Raw genomic sequence first — 20229 nt, 5'->3', positions numbered from 1 at the left:
GAACCGAAGAAGCTTCTTGGATGAGAAGCGAAACGTTTTTAAGGGGGGGGGGGGGACAAGAAAGTTCAGTTGCCTTTTGGAAAAGCACATTTGGGACATAAATTTCAAGATCATTCAATCATGGATGCTCCAACACTGGAGGTTTTAAAGAAAAGATTGGACAGTCATTGGTCTGAAATGGTACAGTGCCTTCGGCTTGAGAAAGAGCAACAAAGATGATTAGGGGACTGGAGTCTAAAACATATGAAGAGCTGTTGCTGGAATTGTGTATGTCTAGTTTGATGAAAAGAAGGACTAGGGGAGACATGATAGCATTGTTCCAATATCTCAGGGGTTGCCACAAAGAAGAGGGAGTCAAACTATTCTCCAAGGCACCTGAAGGTAGAACAAGAAGCAACGGGTGGAAACTAATCAAGGAGAGAAGCAACTTAGAACTGAGGAGAAATTTCCTGACAGTTAGAACAATTAATCAGTGGAACAGCTTGCCTCCAGGAGTTGTGAATGCCCCAACACTGGAAGTCTTTAAGAAGATGTTGGTTAGCTATTTGTCTGAAACGGTATAGGGTTTCCTGCCTAGGCAGGGGGTTGGACTAGAAGACCTCCAAGGTCCCTTCCAACTCTACTATTGTATTGTAAAGGTCCTCTTCAACTCTGTTATTCTGTTGTGTTCTGTGGACATTTTTTCTTTGTTTCCTTAATGACGTGGTTCCTTCTTATCTATCTCCCTTTCTTATCTGTCCCCTGAAAGGATCTTGTAGAGCAGATTCCTGTCTTTTCTCCTCCCTGCTTGCTCTACGTGCCTGCTACGTCTTCAGACCATTTCAACCCAAAGTTTGTCCATTGTTGAAGATCCATCCTGGGCTTTCCTGGGCTTTATTTCACCCACGCAAAATTTCTTTGCCTTCTGATTGTTTTCAAACTATCCGAGAGTTGAACTGTTTAATGTGTAACTATCGCCAGAGCAACCTCAAAGTTGTTGTTGAACCATCAGCATGTTTTATGCTACCCAGAGTACAAGGGGACACGCAACTGTCCTGCCGAGCACATGGTCTAAAATTATGGGATTGTGGTGGTGTGGTGGCCATAATTAAAATGAGGTCAGATCTGACTGCAATGGGGTATTGCCGAAATGGTGTTCCTAATAAATGACTGGATTTCTTTTGAAACTTGGCTTGAGGCTCATGAATTAATTAGGGCATTTTTCGGAAACCTGACAGATGATTTATAGCACGGGTGGGGAACTGTGGCTCTTTTGTGACTTGTGGACTTCAACTCCCAGAATTCCTGAGGCAGCTATGTTGGTTCTGGAATTCTGGGAGTTGAAGTCCACAAGTCGCAAAAGAGCCACAGTTCCCCACCCCTGACCAGGCATTGCAAGGACTACTGGAATTCCACTTTATTGTTATAGCTTATAATAATAGAACCTTGAAACCCTGCCAAAGTCTACTTCTATTCCTCCTTCTATCAAATAAAATCAAGGCGGGGTTATTTTTCTTTTCTTTTTCTTGCTTTCCATTTTTCCAACACTGAATGAGCTTTTCTTTTCCCTCAACTGCTCCTGAGTACCGAGATGATCTTGGAAAGAAAAGATCAAAGGGATTTTTGCATTTCTCTACAAGGGTTACACCGAAGGCTCTGCCCAAAATATGACTTGAAGAAGCAACAGAGAGTGAAAAGGTTGACATCCATTCTAGTCCTTCTCTTCTCTTGACCCTAACTTGGATGCGTCGTTGGCATTTAATCCTAGGTAGCCTTTTCTGCTTCTACCTGTTCTGTGTTTAAGGAGTAGGGCCCCTTTGCAGTCTAAAACCAGATGTGTTTCATATCTGAAGGACATCAAGAGGACCTCAGGAGGACTAAGAAGCCTCCTGCAAGCCCTCCTGCAGAATCTTTCTGCAATCTACTACATCCTCATCACCCCATTCCTTGCAGTTGTTGGAGAATGGATTTTGACTTTGATTGGATTGGGATCTTTCTTCTCAGTTCCCTAAGGGGAGAAAATGAAGTTCTTCCTGGAAATAGGTAGGTAGAAAGAGTGCGGAAACATAATAAAACTCCCAGGTGGGTGGGAATGGGGAGGAGTAGGACTTTTGTTATGGGCTAATAAATCTATCTCCAGATCTTTGGACTATGCAGCTGTTAATTGATTACTGATTTATGATCTGGTCTTAAGGATAAGTAGTAACTAAAGGACTTCTTCTTGGTTCTGAGGGTGAGCTGCGGAGAAGAGACTGGTTTTGCTGGGAGTTATTTATCATGGATATGGGTAGGATTACTGTTGGGAAGAGAACCAAACCCACTAAAGAGGGATTAAGGAGCAACTGCTTCCCCTAGACGAAGGAGCCAGATAGCAAAAACTGTGGGGCTAGCTTGTGACCTCCTGCAGTTGTGGAAGGAAATACAGTGGAAAGAATCACAGTGCGACTTGTTGGTTGAGAAGGAGAGCAGCACACTTTGATAGCAACGGTGCAACCAATACACTATCCGGTACACTCAACTGAAACAGGTAGTGTCAGGTAATTGATTAACTCATCGGGTTTGTAGCCCCTACAGATGTTTGTAGCCCATGGATAGAAGCATTCTACCTGGAAGTGGAGTTATAGGATTGAAGTGCTGGAGGGAGGGAAGGAGGGAAGGACAGGGGTGTGACCATGGCTGGTCTGACAGTAGGAAGATGTTCTGGGGAGCTACTTATTTATTTATTTAGTTTGCCAAATGTGTACGAGATAACATGTATAAGTATAAACACGGACACGAACACAGGAAATAGGTATGAATAAATGGGGACAGTAGGACAGGGATGGTGGACACTCTGGGGAGCTTATGCACACCCCCTTTATGGACCTCTTAGGAATGGGGTGAGGTCCACGGTGGACAGTTTGAGGTTGGAGTTATGGGGGGTTTGAGGATGTAACAACAGAGTCGGGTAGAGCATTCCAGGCGTTGACCACTCTGTTGCTGAAGTCGTATTTTCTGCAATCGAGTTTGGAGCGGTTGACCTCGAGTTTGTATCGATTGTTTGCCTGAGTATTATTGTGGTTGAAGCTGAAGAAGTCGTTGACAGGTAGGACGTTGTAGCAGACAATTTTGCCTATAATGTTTAGATTGGACCGCAGGAGACGCAGTTCCAGATTGTCCAAGCCCAAAATTATTCTATTGTGAGTAGAGGAGTGGAGTACTCTTCTCGTGAAATACTTCTGGATCTACTCAATTGTATTAATGTTCGATATTCAGTGTGGATTCCAGGCAGATGAGCTGTATTCGAGAATTGGTCTGGCAAAGGTTTTGTATGCCCTAATTAGCAGTACAATGTTACCGGAAAAGAAGCTTCACAAAATTAGGGTTACAACTCTTAAGGTCTTTTTACAGTGAGCTCTGGGGCTTAGATCGTTTGTGATGAGTACTCCTAGGTCCTTGACAGAGTGAGGGCCGTCTACGAGATCGTTTCCACCCAACTTGTATTTGGTGTTCTGATTTTTATTGTCAATGTGCAGGACAGATCATTTATTAGTTGAAAATAAATACTCGGCAAGCTGACAGTGGATCTTGTCTTCCAGAACAGGCCAAGGTGGAGGTAGCAGCTTCAGAACCCCAAGACAATGGACGAAGTCAAGATTTCACCGAAAAACAGTCATAAGGGCTTGGAAAACCCAACATTTGAGCTTATGGTAAGTTTTTCTCCTCCTCCTTAGCTTTGTCCTTCACACTTTCTTCAAAGATGCTAATGGCGTCTGTGTTTTTGGCAGGAATCAGAGAGAAATGGAATGGAGGAAGTCAAGATTTCACCTACAAATGGAGATAGCATGGTAAGTTTTTCTTCCTCTCCTTAGCTTTGTGCTTCACATGTTCCTCAGAGATGGTAAATGAAGTATGTGTTTTTGGCAGGAATCAGAGACAAATGGAAATGAAGCACCGTCTCTTGGGGAAGAAAATCCTGTCCAGGACAGTCGTTTTGGGAGGTACTAAGTATGGATGACCAAGGAAATGTGTTGTTTCAGCTGGAGAATCAACTGTTGTTTAAAACTAGTAGATCCCCAGATGTTCCCCTTCTTAGCTGCTTTGTGTGAGCCCCTGTAGATTGGCAGCCTCAATCTGAGATCCCAGTTTGTCTTTTCATCCCAACTTGTGCAAGGAAGAAAGAATAATTACCTCTCAGAAATGCCACAGAAATATAATAGCTCCTTTGGATATTACTTGATATTATTGCTATTGTTTGTATGCTGCTCCATTTCCAGAAACTCAGAGCCGTTTACTGTACTAATGTAGTGAGATTTTTTAAAAAGAAGAATCAAGCCATGGGATTAATCAAGGTGATGTGGTCCCATACGGAAAAAGAGCCTGATTTTACTCATCCTTAAAGGTCTTTGGGGAAAGACCTTCAAGGATGAGTATCAGATCGTTAGTATTTCTTATATTATTATTACAACACTCTGATGCTAAGGAGACGTTCTACTCCCCCTCCCCACCTGAAAAGAACTCCGTTCCAACTGCCACTCAGCTGTGGCCGTGGCCAATGCGCAACTCATCCAGCTGGGAGTTTAGACATTCTATTCCCCCTCCCAACCTGAAAAATGCTCTGATGCTAAGACTGAAGGAGAGAAGGGGATAAGATAGGAGAGGCCTCTATAGGGCCAGCCTGAGGGAGAGAAGGGGATAAGATAGGAGAGGAGAGGCTTAATTTTCAAGCTGTAAGTGTCAATTTATCAAGCCCGATCACAAAGTTTCATAGCAGCGCATGGGTATCCAGTTAGTCTAACCATAAATATCCAAAATGGGCTCCACAAAATTATGTATAGGATCCCTTCCAGATGTTCTGTAATGTTGATTTTCTTGATGTGCCTTTCAGCTGGCTCAAGAACGTGACTCAGCCTTTCTCTAAAGCAAAGAGATTCTGCAAGGCTCATCGTAAATTATTCCACCGGGTATTCTTAGGCATCTTATGCGCAGGTAAGTCTTTCACTCTCCGGGTCGCAAGTGGTGATCACAGGACCCCGGGCAGTTGCAACTGTTATAAGTACATGTCAGTTGCCAAGTGCCTGAATTTTGATGGCATGACCCTGGAGCTCCTACGATGGCTATAAGTGCAAGAATCGCTTGTAAGTCCCTTTTTCCCCCAGTGGCGTCGTAATTTTGAATGGGTCACTAAGTAAATGCTCATAAAGAGGGGACTCCCTGTATTTCAGCCAGTGCTGGAACTTCTGCCCCAAACCTTTGTGAATGGCACTAGTCTAAATGAACTGTATGGACCAGCTATAACTAATTTGCGGTGGTTTCTGAAGACTTGAGACCTTGGGCTGTTCAATGCTTTGAGGTCTTGATGTTCAATGCCTTGAGCCTTGGTGGCACAGTGGCCGTCCCCAGTGTTTAGAATGCAGCATTGCAGGCTAATTCTGCCCACTGCCAGCAGTTCGATCCTGACTGGCTCAAGGTTGACTCAGCCTTCCATCTTTCCGAGGTGGGTAAAATGAGGACCCAAATTGTTGGGGGGCAAGAGGCTGACTCTGTAAACCACTTAGAGAGGGCTTTCAAGCACTGGGAAGCAGCATATAAATCTATGGGCTATTGCTAGTCAGTCCTTCCTTCCCTTTCCTTCCTTCCTTCCTTCCTTCCTTCCTTCCTTCCTTCCTTCCTTCCTTCATTTCTTCCTTCTTCACTCACTCACTCACTCCACTTCCCAGTGTTTAGAATGCAGTATTGCAAGCTAATTCTGCTGACTGCCAATTGCCAGCAGTTTGAATCTCACCAGGCTCAAGGTTGACTCAGCCTTCCATCCTTCCGAGGTGGGTAAATGAGGACCCAGATAGTTGGGGGCAAGAGGCTGACTCTGTAAGACCACTTAAGAGAGATTCCTTCCTTCCTTCCTTCCTTCCTTCCTTTCTTCTCAGTAGTTAGAATGCAGTATTGCAGGTTAACTTTGCCCACTGCCAGCAGTTCGATCCTGACTGGCTCAAGGTTGATTTAGCCTTCCATCCTTCCGTGGCCTGTCAAATGAGGACCCAGATTGTTGGGGGCAAGAGGCTGACTTTGCAAACAGCTTAGAGAGGGCTGTAAAGCAATGTGAAGTTATATATATATATACGTGCTATTGCTATTCTCATTTTAGGGTACCTGGCCTACTTCATTGCTGCTTGTTACCTGGACTACCTTCGAGCTTTGGCGTTGATTGTTTTGACAAGCCTGGCTGTTGCTTTCCTGGCTTATAGCTTGGTCAAAAAATATTTGGGAGCCAAGATTGTCCAGATGTTGAGCCCCTGCAGCAAATGCTGTCAGAAGGCCTGGCCGTGGCTGAAATGGTAAGGGGTTGATTGGCTGCACAGATCAGTTTTATGTCAGGTCTTTTTCAAGAAGCCATGGTGAGCCAATCTTCACTTTGCTTCTTTAGATATCAGAGCATTTCTAGAGCATTTCCAGAGCACTTCCAGAGCATCTCTAGAGCATTTCTAGAGCATTGAGCTGGTGGTTGGATTGCATGACCCTAAGGGTGAGCTTGCATCTTATAACTCCATGATCATGGAGGAATAAATACAATGCAATGCAATGAAGAACACAACACAACACAACACTACACAACGCAATCAAAGAAATAATATAAGTGATGCAACATAAAGATAATACAACTGATTTTTTTAAAAGGCTAAAAAAAATGGATTCCGCCCTAGGATCCTCAGCCAGGCAAGTAAAATATAAATATCCTAGCACAGAATGTAAATCCCAACATTGTGGAAAGTAAGAGGGGATAAATTAAGTATTGCAATAAGGACTTTTCTTATATCTTTTCTCCCCGCCCCCCCCCCCCATTGTTTTCCCCCACAGGCTTATCAAGAATGTGTATTTAATAAAATGGCTTATCGTGGGTGTATGTTGAATCAGGCCAAGTACATATTATTCTGCTTCCCCTGTAATTTTCTAGGGTTTTGTGCGCCCTTCTTCTAATTGCTTTGATCACATGGCTGGTTCTGGACATGTCCGAGAGGAAAGAGCAGCTGATTTCATTGGGTGGCTACTGTGTGCTGGTCTTCTTGTTATTTCTCTTTTCCAAGCATCACATGGCTGTAAGCACTATCATTTCTTTCTTTTTTTTTAGTTTAGCACCTTAACCAAGATTCAATATAACAGGCTTTTTCTTTTGGTACTGCTTTTTATTCACTCTACCTCCAGTCGCGCTTCTCAGAGCAGTCTGTAAATTCTCCATGATGTTGGCTTATCGCAGTGATGGCTAACCTTTTTCTAAAGGTGTGCCTACTCAACTGCACATGTGACTCTGCGCATGCACACGTGACCCCCACCCCGTGCATGTGCGCAGCCCCACCCCTGCACGCAAGGGGGAGTTTTTGCCCTCCCCAGGCTCCGGAGGCTTTCCTGAAGTGTGGGGAGGGCGAAAACAGCCTCCGTTTTCACCCTCCCTAGGCTCCCCATGATGAAAAATGGCCCAACGGCTCAACCAGAAGTTTGGCAACGCCCGCAAAGCCACACCCACAGAGCCAGCAGTTTTCCCCTGCCATGCCCACAAAGCGGCACCCACAGAACTGGTAGTAAAAAAATTTGAATCCCACCCCTGGGCCATGCCCACCTGGCCAAGGCCCACACAACCCTGATGTGTCCATGAATGAAATTGAGTTTGACGCCCCTGGTCTGGAAGATGTTCACAAAATGTCCTGGGTTGCAGGTATCCTGGAGAGCTGTGTTGTGGGGTCTTGGTCTACAGTTTGTCCTCGGACTCTTCATCATCCGAACTGAACCTGGATTTCAGGCTTTCCAATGGCTGGGCAATCAGATTCAGGTATGAGTAGAATAATGTTTGAAGATGTTATGTGATATCCCTTGTTCCTTGGGCACAAAATCTCTCCTTACAAGTCACATGTCTACTAGCTAGGATTGAAGTGCTGGAGGGAGGGAGGGAGGGAAGGAGGGAAGGACAGGGGTGTGACCATGGCTGGCCTGACAGTAGGAAGATGTTCTGGGGAGCTACTTATTTATTTATTTAGTTTGCCAAACGTGTACAAGATAACATGTATAAGTATAAACACGGACACGAACACAGGAAATGGGTATGAATAAATGGGGACAGTAGGACAGGGATGGTAGGCACTCTGGGGAGCTTATGCACGCCCCCTTTACGGACCTCTTAGCAATGGGGTGAGGTCCACGGTAGACAGTTTGAGGTTGAAGCTGTGGGGGGTTTGAGGACGTAACAACGGAGTCAGGTAGAGCATTCCAGGCGTTGACCACTCTGTTGCTGAAGTCGTATTTTCTGCAATCGAGTTTGGAGTGGTTGACCTTGAGTTTGTATCGACCGTTTGCCCTTGTATTATTGCGGTTGAAGCTGAAGTAGCCTTTGACAGGTAGGACATTGTAGCAGACAATTTTGCGTACTATGCTTAGGTCAGACTTTATCGGTGTAGTTCTGGATTGTCCAAGCCCAAAATTTCAAGCCTGATGGCCTAAGGGATTCTGTGGCGAGCAGAGGAGTGGAGGGCTCTTCTCGTGAAATACCTCTGGACTTGTTCGATTGTATTAATGTCTGATATACAGTGTGGATTCCAGGCAGATGAGCTGTATTCGAGGATTGGTCTGGCAAAGGTTTTGTATGCCCTAGTTTGCAGTACAATGCACCTTCTAATATTGTTCCCCTTACAGGCATTCCTCAACTATACCACGGCTGGATCCAGCTTTGTCTTTGGGGAGAAACTGATTCAAGAAAGCTTTGCTTTTCAGGTGAATGTAGATAAACATATTCTCCCTCTCCTCCTCTTCCTGGCCCCCATTTTCTCTTGAAGGTCTTAAAAAATGGCTTCACAGCTGCCTTGCCCAGGTCTTTGGTTCTTTATGCTTGGGTGAAGGATGGAGTGGGAAGCCTTGGCTGGTCCATTCTGTGCCCTTGCCTCTATCCACTGCTGTCTGCTTCTGTCAATTAGGGAGTAACATCCTGCTCAAAGCTCCTCCAAACCGGATGAACACCTGGTTTGTTCAGGGTGCCCCTTGTTTTACTAGGAAGCTAGGTTTTTCCTAGGCTTCAAACTCCACAAGAACCGTATGACTTCTGTGTACGAGGGTGTGATGCTTTCCTCCAATTATCCTTCATTATTAATCATATTGGTTAGGTTTGATGGGAGCTATCATTCAGCAACATCTGGAAAGCTGCAGGGGCCCTGTGCTAAGGATGCATACTGTTCTCTTCTGTCTCCAGGCCCTGCCCATTGTTGTCTTCTTCAGTTGTGTGATGTCCATCCTCTACTACTTGGGAGTCATGCAGTTTATAATCCTGAAGGTAACACTGAGTTTTAGGATTCCAAGAATAAGCTTATAATTTTCCTAATAGAGCGAAAACAGTATATAGAATAGATCATACACATATACCATACATCTGGCCATAAGGCCGGATGTAGGGCCTTAGTGTATGGCCAAGAAACATTATAAGGTACCCAAAGAGAGTAATATAAATTCTTCCGCTCTTAGAAAGTACTACTAGAAGGGAACATGTTGACTCAGTGACTAAGACGCTGAGCTTGTTGACGAGAAAGGTCGGCAGTTTGGTGGTTCGAATCCCTAGCATCATGTAACGGAGTGAGCTCCCGCGACTTGTCCCAGCTTCTGCCAACCTAGCAGTTCAAAAGCATGTAAAAAATGCAATTAGAAAAATAGGAACCACCTTTGGTGGGAAGGTAACAGTGTTCCGTGCACCTTCGGCGTTGAGTCATGCCGGCCACATGACCACGGAGACGTCTTCAGACAGCACTGGCTCTTCAGCTTTGAAACGGAGATGAGCACCGCCCCCTAGAGGTGGGAATGACTAGCACATATGTGCGAGGGGAACCTTTACCTTTAATAGAAGGGACACAACATGATAATTTACAAGGAAAGGGGTATGATGAAGTAGACATGGGGGTATCAGAGTTTGATAAAGAGAGAGAGAGAGACATGGAAGATGCTCCCTCAAAATGAACATCAGGGTATCTTTGTGGATGAGAAGAGAGCACCACAAGATGTGGGCAGCACAGGAGGTGGGGTTAATTCCATTAACTGTGACATCTGTCCTGGCTGTGGACTTCATTCCAAGTCAGACCCCACTGCTCCATCTAGGTCACAGTTGAGATCAACCTTCTGGAAGAAGCTCTTCTGGAAGAACCTTCAGTCCTACTAAGATGTATCAGATTTTGGACAAAAGGCTTTCTGGAACGCAAAGCATATGCTTGTCATTGAGCTATGGCCCCAATATTGCTGCAAGATTGGCCAATGAATCAGCAAGAGATTAAGTCGAGGATATTCTGGACAATGACCCATAAGCTGCCAGTGTCCTCCAAGTCACACCCTCCAACCTTCTTCCAACAGTTGTCCTGGCTCCTGCAAATTACAATGGGCACAGCGGCCACCGAATCTCTGAGCGTGGTGGGGAATGTATTTGTGGGGATGGTAAGTGATCTTGACTTCCTCCATGAATGCCCCTGAATGGTCCTCTCAACCTTCTCTCTAAACAAGAGAGGGAACAGACTTCCATTCTAATTTCTTTCTGTTTTTTCATTTTCCAAAGCTATTTTGTTTCTGCATTTCAGAAAAGTCTCTTTTCTCCTCCAACAATTTGGAGGAGGGGGGAATTGCTGGGGAAAGGGATACATACTTTTGATTTGAAAATGCATACATGTATTTTCTCTGATGCATCTTTCTCTACATGCATCTGCCTTTTTCTTCGATATAACCTTTCTTCCTTTTATTCTGCCTTGCAACATTTAAAGAAATGCAGATTTTAGAACTAGCTAATGTTTGGATTATATTTTGGTTCTGAAGTGCAAAACGAGGTAAGTTTGCATTCAAGCGAATTTCTCTTCCATTTTTTGTAACGTGAAACCATCACAAAATTTCTCATAGTTTATTCCAGAACTGAGTATTTTATTCTCCTGGGCTGTGTGCTTAAGCAGAATGTTGAATCAGGCTATCTACTTGTTGCTTCTGAGTAACAGAATTCTGAGTTATATTTCTGGGGTCTGCAGACGTCTTGGTTGACCTCTATTTGATTTTATCTTTTTTTCCTCCAGACTGAAGCACCATTGCTCGTCCGTCCCTACCTGGGAGACATGACACATTCAGAAATCCATGCTGTGATGACCGGTGGCTTTGCTACCATTGCTGGTAGTGTGATGGGCGCATACATTTCATTTGGGGTGAGTGATAAAATACGATATCCATTCAGACTTGTATCTGACTCTTGGCGATTCTATGGGCCAGGTCTCTCCACATCTTCTGATCTTGCACTACTTCTTTAAGTTGTTCTGTGCTCTGGCTGGTGCTAGCTTTGATGGTGGGGGTGAGTTTACTGTACAGAAAATAAAGAAAATAAATATCTACAGCTGAGTCTGTACAAGAGGAGGAAATTCTTGTACAGCAGCATTTACTGTTGCATAAATGATATGGAATTATCATATGTATCATAGCAGATTATATACACGTTCATGTTTTCTGAACCAGGCTATTTGACTGCCTACAGGTACAATATTGGGACATTATTTAGGTCCTTCCTAAGTGCAGACCTTGGGGTGAACTTCATTTAATCAGATGTTTAGAAAAGGCATTTAATCAGGTGAAATGGGAACTAGATGAACATCCAGAGGACATGAGTTGATGTGAACCACTTTTGACAAAGCCAATTTATTTAGACTATTACTGCAGCACAGTTTAAAGCTGGATCGTATTTTATCTTTAATTATAATCTGGCCTTTGGTCTGAGTTGTTTTATCGGGTGAAAGGGAAATTGTAGTAAAAGGCCATCTCGTGATGTGTGATTTGGTATTATCAGTATCATATTCTAATAAACTATGTGGGCAAAATGTCTTGTAGTTCCCTATAAGCTAATCACCTTTTTATTAGAACTGATTGGAACAATGAGTGTATAATTATTCTACAGCAGAGAATAATTACATCATTTTTAATTGCCTGGAAACTTTTAAATTACTGTTTGGAAAAGGAAAGAATTTGCAAAATTCCAGAGTTAAACGTCTTGGATTAAAGAATATGGCATTTGTCGACTCTTCTGTGGCAATTTGCGATTCTTCTTGCAGATTGATGCCTCGTCTCTCATCGCAGCCTCAGTAATGGCAGCACCTTGCGCTTTAGCTATGGCCAAACTTGTCTATCCAGAAGTGGAACAGTCCAAATTCCAAAGCCAGGAAGGCATCAAAATTGCCTGCGGGTGAGAGCGGCTAAAATCCATGAGGTTCCTATGGCTTGTATAGGGATCTGGGAAGCAGGTTTCAAGGAAAATGTGAAGAGAAAAGAGGAGAAGACCAATGTGTCAAGCACAGCTGGGTGGGGAGAAGATTGGAGAGGTACAAGAGAAGAAGGTGTGGCTCCAGCTTCCCAGATGTTTTTACGTGGGTTGGCAGGAGGACTATGATCCAGGTCCCATCAATTAAAGAATGTCATCTAGCAGGATCTCTCTGTCACAGTGGCTGCCTTTTGAAACTCCACAGCCTCTGATTGGGATTAGATTGGCCCTGACTCTGCTTAGCACATTTTTTTCAGCATGCACCTCAGTTGTCTATGAAGGTATGAATAGCAAACAAATTTAAGAAGGAGGGAGAAGGAAACAGAGAGAGGGAAGGGAGGGAGGCAAAAGGAAGGAAGAGGAAGGGAGGAAGGGAGGAAAGGAGGAAGGAAGGAAGGAAGGTAGGTAGGTAGGTAGGTAGGTTCAGGACCATCTCGCCATTTCCTTCTCTCTTTGTACATTCCCGCAGGGAGGAAAAGAATATTCTGGAAGCTGCTGGTAATGGTGCCTCTGCCTCTGTGGGACTGGTGGCCAACATTGCAGCCAACCTCATTGCCTTCCTAGCGGTGCTGGCATTCATCGACGCTGCCCTCAGTTGGCTAGGAGGTATGGTTGGGTTGCCCCAACTCTCCTTCCAGGTATCTATCACAAGACCCCCCCAAGTTGATTATGACAGCATAATGAAAATATCAAGAGGCATGAGAGGTTGTCTAGCTAAATTATTAAGATGTGATATGCCCAGCCTGACTAAAACCATCTCTGCTGGAAGAAAGCCACCTTGTGTCTTCTACTAGTTCTAGGTTTCTACAATCCATTGCTATTTGAGCGGGCTCCCTAGTAACATTGGAATTGAGGTTCAAATCTTTTGGCAAGTATCAAATTAACCCTGATTTAAGGTATGTATTAGGCCCAGTTTCCAACCATCATTTGTTTCAGCAACTAGTCCCAAGAAGAGAATGCAGAAGCTGTGTCCCACACTCATGAGGCACACATCCCAATTTTGTGGTGTCTAATGGTCGAAACCTATTGCATTATGCAACACCAATATATCAACTAGATCTTTGTCAAATTTAGGAAAGAGGGGGTGCTCAGGAGCAGAAGGGTGTTGTGGTACGCCGGCGGCCTGTGGAGCTGGCAACAGAGTCAGACAGTGAGGAGGTTGGGGAGGAACAAGGGCCAGTCCTGGAGTCTGGGGAAGGCTCGGACGAGGGCTCTGCATTGGAGGCAGAGAGGGGGCCAGAGCCATCTGGGAGTTATGTGCTGCCTCCGGAGTGACATCAGCAAGGCAGAGGAACAGGGAGAGCCTGTTCCCAGTGTGTGAATGCACAGAGCTGCCAGAAGATAAGAACAGTTAAGACAAAAGAGGCAACTCGGGAGTAAGGCTTGGAAATGATCGGCCCCTCCCATAAGACAGACTGGTGGTGAATCATTACGGGCTGTGAATGACCATAATTCACAGCCGTTGAAATAAAAAGGGGTTTTGGGACTAAGCGTGTGATTTTTTACTGTCCCAGGAGACCTAGGTCAGAACAAAGGGCCAATGGACATGTGCAGAGGTTAGCCAAGCACTTTACTTACAATGCTCCTAAAAGAATTGTCTTCTGGCTTTCAGCTGATCTGCTCCTACGTCCTGATGCCTTTAGCCTTCTTGTTAGGGGTGAGCTGGGAAGAGGCTTCCCGGGCTGCTGAGATGCTGGGAATCAAGTTCTTCTTAAATGAATTTGTGGCCTACCAGCAATTGTCGGTCTACAAACAGAATCGTCTGACGGGTCTGCCCGAGTGGGATGGTCCTCAAAAACAGTGGATTTCGGTAAGTACCCTGGTCCTAAGCCACTGCTCTTTCTCCTCCAAGCCCACCTACCCTGCCCTCTTCTTGATTTGGTGGGAGCAATCTCAGAAACAAACTCATGGACGTCCTGATTGGCATGTGGTTACAAGAGGTTCAATGGATGTTTCTTCTTAAGACCAATGCTTTTCAATCTTGGCAACTTTTCAGATGCCTGGGTTTCAACTTCCCCATGCCGGCTGGGGAATTCTGGGAGTTGAAGTCCACACATCCTAAAGTTGCGGAATGGGGACAACTCGTTGCAATCAACTTGCCATGGCCAACTCAACCTGTAATATCTTTGATACTACTGGGACTCTTGTCCGGCACCAAGTTGTCCCACCGCAAGTTGGCCATGGCGAGTTGGCCATGTTGAGTGGTCATAGACCCCTAAAGTTGACTATCCTTGCTTGAGTATCCAACAGCAAGTGCTGAGCAGGGAAAACTGGAATATGCCAACTGGAAGAGGAATGGGTGGGGGATTTATTCTTTATCACAACACTGATTATATTCTCTCTCTCTTCCCCCCCCTCTCCCTCTCTCTCTCCCACTCTCTCCTTCTCTCTCCCTCTCCCCCTCTCCCTCTCTTTCTGTCTTTCTCTCTGTCTCTCTCTCTGTCTCTCTCTCCCCCTCTCCCTCTCTTTCTGTCTTTCTCTCTGTCTCTCTCTCTGTCTCTCTCTCCCCCTCTCCTTCTCTGTCTCTCTCTCTGTCTCTCCCTGTCTCTCCTTCTCTCTCTCCCTCTCCCTCTCTCTCCCTCTTTCCTTCTCTCTCTGTCTCTCTCTGTCTCTCTGTGTGTGTCTCTCTCCCTCTCTCTCCTTCTCTCTCTCCCTCTCCCTCTCCCTCTCTCTCCTCCTCTCCCCTTCTCTCTCTCTCTCTCTCTGTCTCTCTCTCTCTGTCTCTCACTTTCTGTCTCTGTCTCTCTCTCTGTGTCTCTCTCTTCCTCTCTCTCCCTCTCCCCCTCTCCCCCTCTCTCCCTCCCTCCCTCCCTCTCCTTCCTTAGCCCAGAGCTGAAACCATTTTAACCTTTGCTCTGTGTGGATTTGCCAACCTGAGCGCTATTGGGATCATGCTGGGTGGCTTGAGTAAGTCAACAAACCAGTGGGGAGCTGAAGGCTTCATGGTGGGAGGAAAAAGACTCTTTTTGCTTCCAGGGGCGGGGAAGGAATGGACTGCCCCATAGCTACATCCTCTGTGGCTTAAGTATCCCAACCTCTCCTTCCAAAGGCTTGGTTATTCTCAGTTACCAAAAGTGGCCCTGAGGAGAGCAATTTCAAAGCGTAGATATCCACATCTTCCATCTGCTTTTCTTTTAACACGAAGCTCCGATGGCACCACAACGCAAGAGTGTATTTTCCAGCGTCGTCCTGCGAGCTTTGCTCACCGGAGCCTGTGTCTCCCTCATCAATGCATGCCTTGCAGGTACTGCCTGGGGGAGGACGATGGGGGAAACAGGGGGAAAAGTGAAACAACTACAGTTGAGTCCCAAATTTTCATTGCTAAGTAAAACATGTGTGAAGTGAGTTTCGCCCCATTTCCCCGCCTTTCTTTGACGCTGCCGTTGTCAAGCGAGTAACACGGTTGTTAAGTGAACCTGGCTTCCCCTTTTGACTGCTCTGTCAGAAGGTCGCAAAAGGAGATCACACGTGACCAGAGGTGGTGTTCTGCCCGTTCGGACTGGTTGACCTGAAATGGTAGTGGAAATCGCAGGTGGCCCCAACCACCCGTCCCAGCTCTACGGCATCCCGTTTAGGTCCTTTTTAAAGCCAAAGTGCATGCGCGGATACACACACTCACAATTGCAAACCAATAGGGAAAGGCACTGGTAGGAAAGGGACATGGTGGCTCAGTGGCTAAGACGCTGAGCTTGTCAATCAGAAAGGTTTACAGTTTGGCAGTTCGAATCCCTAGCGCCGCATAACGGAGTGAGCTCCCGTTACTTGTCCCAGCTTCTGCCAACCTAGCAGTTTGAAAGCACATAAAAATGCAAGTAGAAAAATAGGAACCACCTTTGGTGGGAAGGTAACGACGTTCCATGCGCCTTCAGCGTTGAGTCATGCTGGCCACATGACCACAGAGACAGTGTTGGCTCTTCGGCTTAGAAACGGAGATGAGCACCGGCCCCTAGAGTTGGGAACAACTAGCATATATGTGCAAGGGGAACCTTAGGGAAGGTAAGTGAATACCAGCCCTGCATGTGACCCCTGGGATGCTGCAACCGTCATAAATAGGAGTCAGTTGACAAGCGGCTGAATTTTGATCCTGTGATCATGGGAAATACTGCAACGGTCATGTGAAAAACAGTCACAAGTTACTTTTTTCAGTGCTGTTGTAACTTTGAACCCTCATTAGATGAACTGTTGTAAGTCGAGAACTACCTGTATAGGGTTCTTGTGTTCTCTCAGCACAAGCTCGTGTTTTTTCTGCGCGCAGTTTTCTTTGCAACAATACGGGCTGGTGGGTTTGGACCAGGGATGGGTTCCTGCTGCCATTACTCCCAGTTCAGTGCCCCAAAAAGTTTGCACGTGCACACTTGCTTCGATAGCGCTTACGGAAAATGTGCGCTCTGCACGCCTGCGCATTTGCACTTAAAATGGTCTGCGCATGCGCACAACATTTAAAAAGGGGGGAATTATATTTTTTCCAATGAAGATTGTTCTGAGCATGTGCAGAACAGAAAACCAAGATGGTGCCGCCAAGGATAGAACGTGTCCACCGAACCGTTACTACCTATTCGGTTGGACCACACCGTACCGGTAGAAACCCACCTCTGGTTTGTACCCCCCAGTTGGTGACTTCCTTTCTCTTTAAGCAAAGGTGTGGCTTCTCCCAAGAGCTCTGAATTTCCTACCCACAGGAATCCTTTATGTGCCCAGAGACGTGCCCAACTGTTTAGACTTCTTCAACAGTACCGCCATCAACTCTACCAGCTATGCCCTGCATGAATGCTGCAAAGATTTGTTCAGCAGGTGAGATCTTCCGTGGGTGGCGCTTGTGTGAAATACGCGGGGAAAGGAAGCTACCCCCAAACCCTGATTCGTTGCTTTGCTTCGATGCTACTTTCCACACAGTAGGGCACATGGATCTTTCCACCAGCAAGGGTGAGTCAATTGCAAAGGATATTATCCGGAGAAAGATTTTGGGTTAGCACAGGGATGGCTAAACTTTTTGGGTTCGGGTGCCAAAACCACACACGCGCGGCTACTCGTGCGATAGTGTGCGCGCGTTTGCCCACACCCGTAATTCAATCCCACCCATGCAACCACTGCACATGCGTGCATGACCTCTCGCTGCCCCATCCCACGCACATGCGCACATGATCCCCCCCCACCTTCCTGAAGCCTGGGGAGGGCAAAAATGGCCTCTCCTGGCTTCAGGAGGGTGCCGGAGGCCCTCCGGAAGTCAGAAACGCCCCATTTCTGAACTTCTGGTAGGCTTGGTAAGTCCGTTTTTCACCCTTTCCAGGTTCTGGAGCAGTGGTGGGTTCCTGCCGGATCGCACCGGATCGCGCGCTCCCTTTCGGCGCTAAACCCGGAAGTACGGTCTTGCCCCGCCCCTGGCGATGGGACGATGCTTGCCTGCGCCCCACCTGCTCGGCTGGGAACGGAGACGTTTCCTCAGCGGAGCGGAGCGCCTGAAAGGGACGCAGGCTCAGCCTGCCAGGCTGCCACCACTCCACTGAAGACATTGCTGAGCAGAGAAACGTCTGCGGTCCCAGCCGAGCTGGTGGAGCGCAGGCAAGCGTCGTCCCGTCGCCAGGGGCAGGGCAAGACCGTACTTCCGGGTTTAGCGCCGAAAGGGAGCGCGCAATCCGGTGCGATCCGGCAGGAACCCACCACTGTTCTGGAGGCTTTCCTGAAGCCTAGGGAGGGTGAAAACGACTTCTCCCATCCCCCTGGAGGCCCTCCAGGAGCCGGAAATGGCACGTTTCTGAACTTCCAGTAGGCCTATTTTCCACCCTCCCCAGGTTCCGGAGACTTCCAGAGACCCTGGCACTCCGGAGGCCCTTCAAAGAGTGAAAATCAGCTGGCCGGCGCATGCATGCACACTGCAGTCAACCTAGGACAACAGCTCACATGCTCTCAGAGGTGGCTCTGTGTGCCACGTGTGCCATAGGTTTGCTATCACGGGGTTGGCACATGAGATCTGTGTTTAATCAAGGTTTAAATGCCCACATCACATCAGAGCTGGTTTGTATTGTACAAGAGTTCAGAATGGAGCTGGCCAATCTTTGCCTTTTGCTAAGCCATGATGGACAAAGATTTCATAGATTCCCAGTTCAGGAGTATGAACTGCACAGGAATTTGATGCAGCAAGAGAACGTCAGGAGACAGAATTGCCAGAAATGTGTGGGTCAAGGCCTCTTCAATAGCTTTACACTTGATTCTGCGTGTTAGGAGAGACACTAAGGATGATATTCTCTGTGGTTTTATTTAACCTTAATTGCCACATGGAATGGGCTCCAGGCCATGGACACTAGGAAAAGCTTTCGACATGGTAGACACGTATCACGATCTGACTCCTTCTGCGCTGGCTGGCAAAGCTGAACCGAGTACATCGTCAACAGTTTCCAAGATGCCATGTTTGAAAATGGTGTTTTTGAAATCCTGGTCATCAATGCAGACCTAGAAATCCCTCGATTTTGTTTATTTATTTGATTGGTCAATTGTTGACAAGATAATAGGTACAAGAATAAACATGAGTATGAATGAAATGGGTGCAAATAAATGGAGACAGTAGGACAGGGACGGTGGGCACACTGGTGCACTTATGCACGCCCGCTTTACAGACCTCTTAGGAATGGGGTGAGGTCCACGGTAGACAGTTTGAGGTTGAAGCTGTGGGAGTTTGAGGATGTAACAACAGAGTCAGGTAGAGCATTCCAGGCGTTGACCGCTCTGTTGCTGAAGTCATATTTTCTGCAATCAAGTTTGGAGCGGTTTACCTTGAGTTTGTATCTGTTTTGGACTCTTGTATTATTACCGTTGTGTATGTGGTTCCCATTTCCTTTAAAAAAAAGTTTTTTTAAATGACCATGAGATGGCACCCTTTTGCCTTGGGAAAAAAACGACAGCAAATAGATACTCAACTTTGTAGTGGCTTGAACGGTTCAGCATCTCTATGGCCGGTCATTTAATTTCCAGAAAGAAATACTTCAAATCTATCAAGTGCTGAACAGATTTCCACTTTACATTTGTTGCTTTAAAAAAGAGAGAGAGATGATCTGCACAACAGGTTCTCCTATTCTCTAGGTAAAGGTAAAGAGACATCACTGGCAGTGATGGCTCACCTTTTTTGGCTCAGGTGCTGAAAGTGCTTGTGCACGTGTGCGTGTCCACACCCATGTGCCCACCGTACATGCATGCATGAACCCCGCAGCTCCCCCTCCCCCATGCAATCATGCATGATCCCCCTGCCCTCCTGAAGTTGGGGGAGGATGAGAATGGCCTCCCTCGGCCCACCCAGAGGCCCTCCAGAAGCCGGAAAAGCTCCATTTCCGAACTTCCAGTAGGCCAGGTAGATCTGTTTTTCATCCTCCTCAAGCTCCGGAGGCTTTCCTGAAGCCTAGGGACAGTGAAAAAGACCTCCGCCGGCCCTTCAAAGCCCCCAAATCAGCTAGCTGGTGCACACATGCAATGCTGCAGCAGACCTAGGGACCTGCGCCATAGGTTCGCCATTACGGCCTTAGAGGACCACAACACGAGTGTCATTGAGCTGGCCACACCCCCATTGGCCATGCCACCCTTCCCCCCAAGGTCAAACGGAACTTTGATACATCTCTCAATTGATACCCCTGCTCTAACCTCTCCATTTTTCTTTTCCACAGTTCCTTACCTGGTTCCAGTGGATTCCTCTCCTTTGGTGGCATTTGGGAGACTCTACCTGCCAACACAACGCAGGCCTATCTCCAGGAATGCTGCGGTTATTATAACTCCTCCATATGTGCCCAGCCTTAACTGGGGAAGAATGAGATGATGGAGCAGAAGACAACAATTCAAGGGATACGTAGAAGATGAAGGAAGGAAGGAAGGAAGGAAGGGGGGGGCAGTTGAATAAGTTCACGGGATTGTGCAAGAAAGAGAGGAGGGAAAAAGAGCACCTTTGACTGTAAAATAAAGGGTTTTATCAACGCCAATGAAGAGTGCAAAGG

General features: G+C 46.4%; 1 protein-coding gene across 1 annotated transcript; it reads left to right on the top strand.

Annotated features, from left to right (window-relative positions):
• Positions 1–3599: 3599 nt before the first annotated feature.
• Positions 3600–20035, top strand: LOC309398028 (sodium/nucleoside cotransporter 1-like; the record flags this gene model as incomplete). The annotated part of the gene is made up of 17 exons (XM_081964511.1): positions 3600–3668; positions 3886–3959; positions 4847–4947; positions 6104–6293; positions 6911–7052; positions 7667–7780; positions 8638–8715; positions 9188–9268; positions 10330–10410; positions 11031–11156; positions 12051–12181; positions 12726–12894; positions 13869–14066; positions 15082–15163; positions 15402–15500; positions 16936–17047; positions 19906–20035. The coding sequence occupies 17 exons, from the start codon at positions 3600–3602 to the stop codon at positions 20033–20035; spliced, it is 1977 nt and encodes a 658-aa protein (XP_081820637.1).
• Between the last annotated feature and the right edge of the window lie 194 nt (positions 20036–20229).

The sequence above is a fragment of the Natrix helvetica genome (genome assembly GCF_964273705.1).
Source record: "Natrix helvetica genome assembly, chromosome: 12".
Taxonomy (NCBI): Eukaryota; Metazoa; Chordata; class Lepidosauria; order Squamata; family Natricidae; genus Natrix; species Natrix helvetica.
This window is presented reverse-complemented; position numbering and strand designations above follow the sequence as displayed.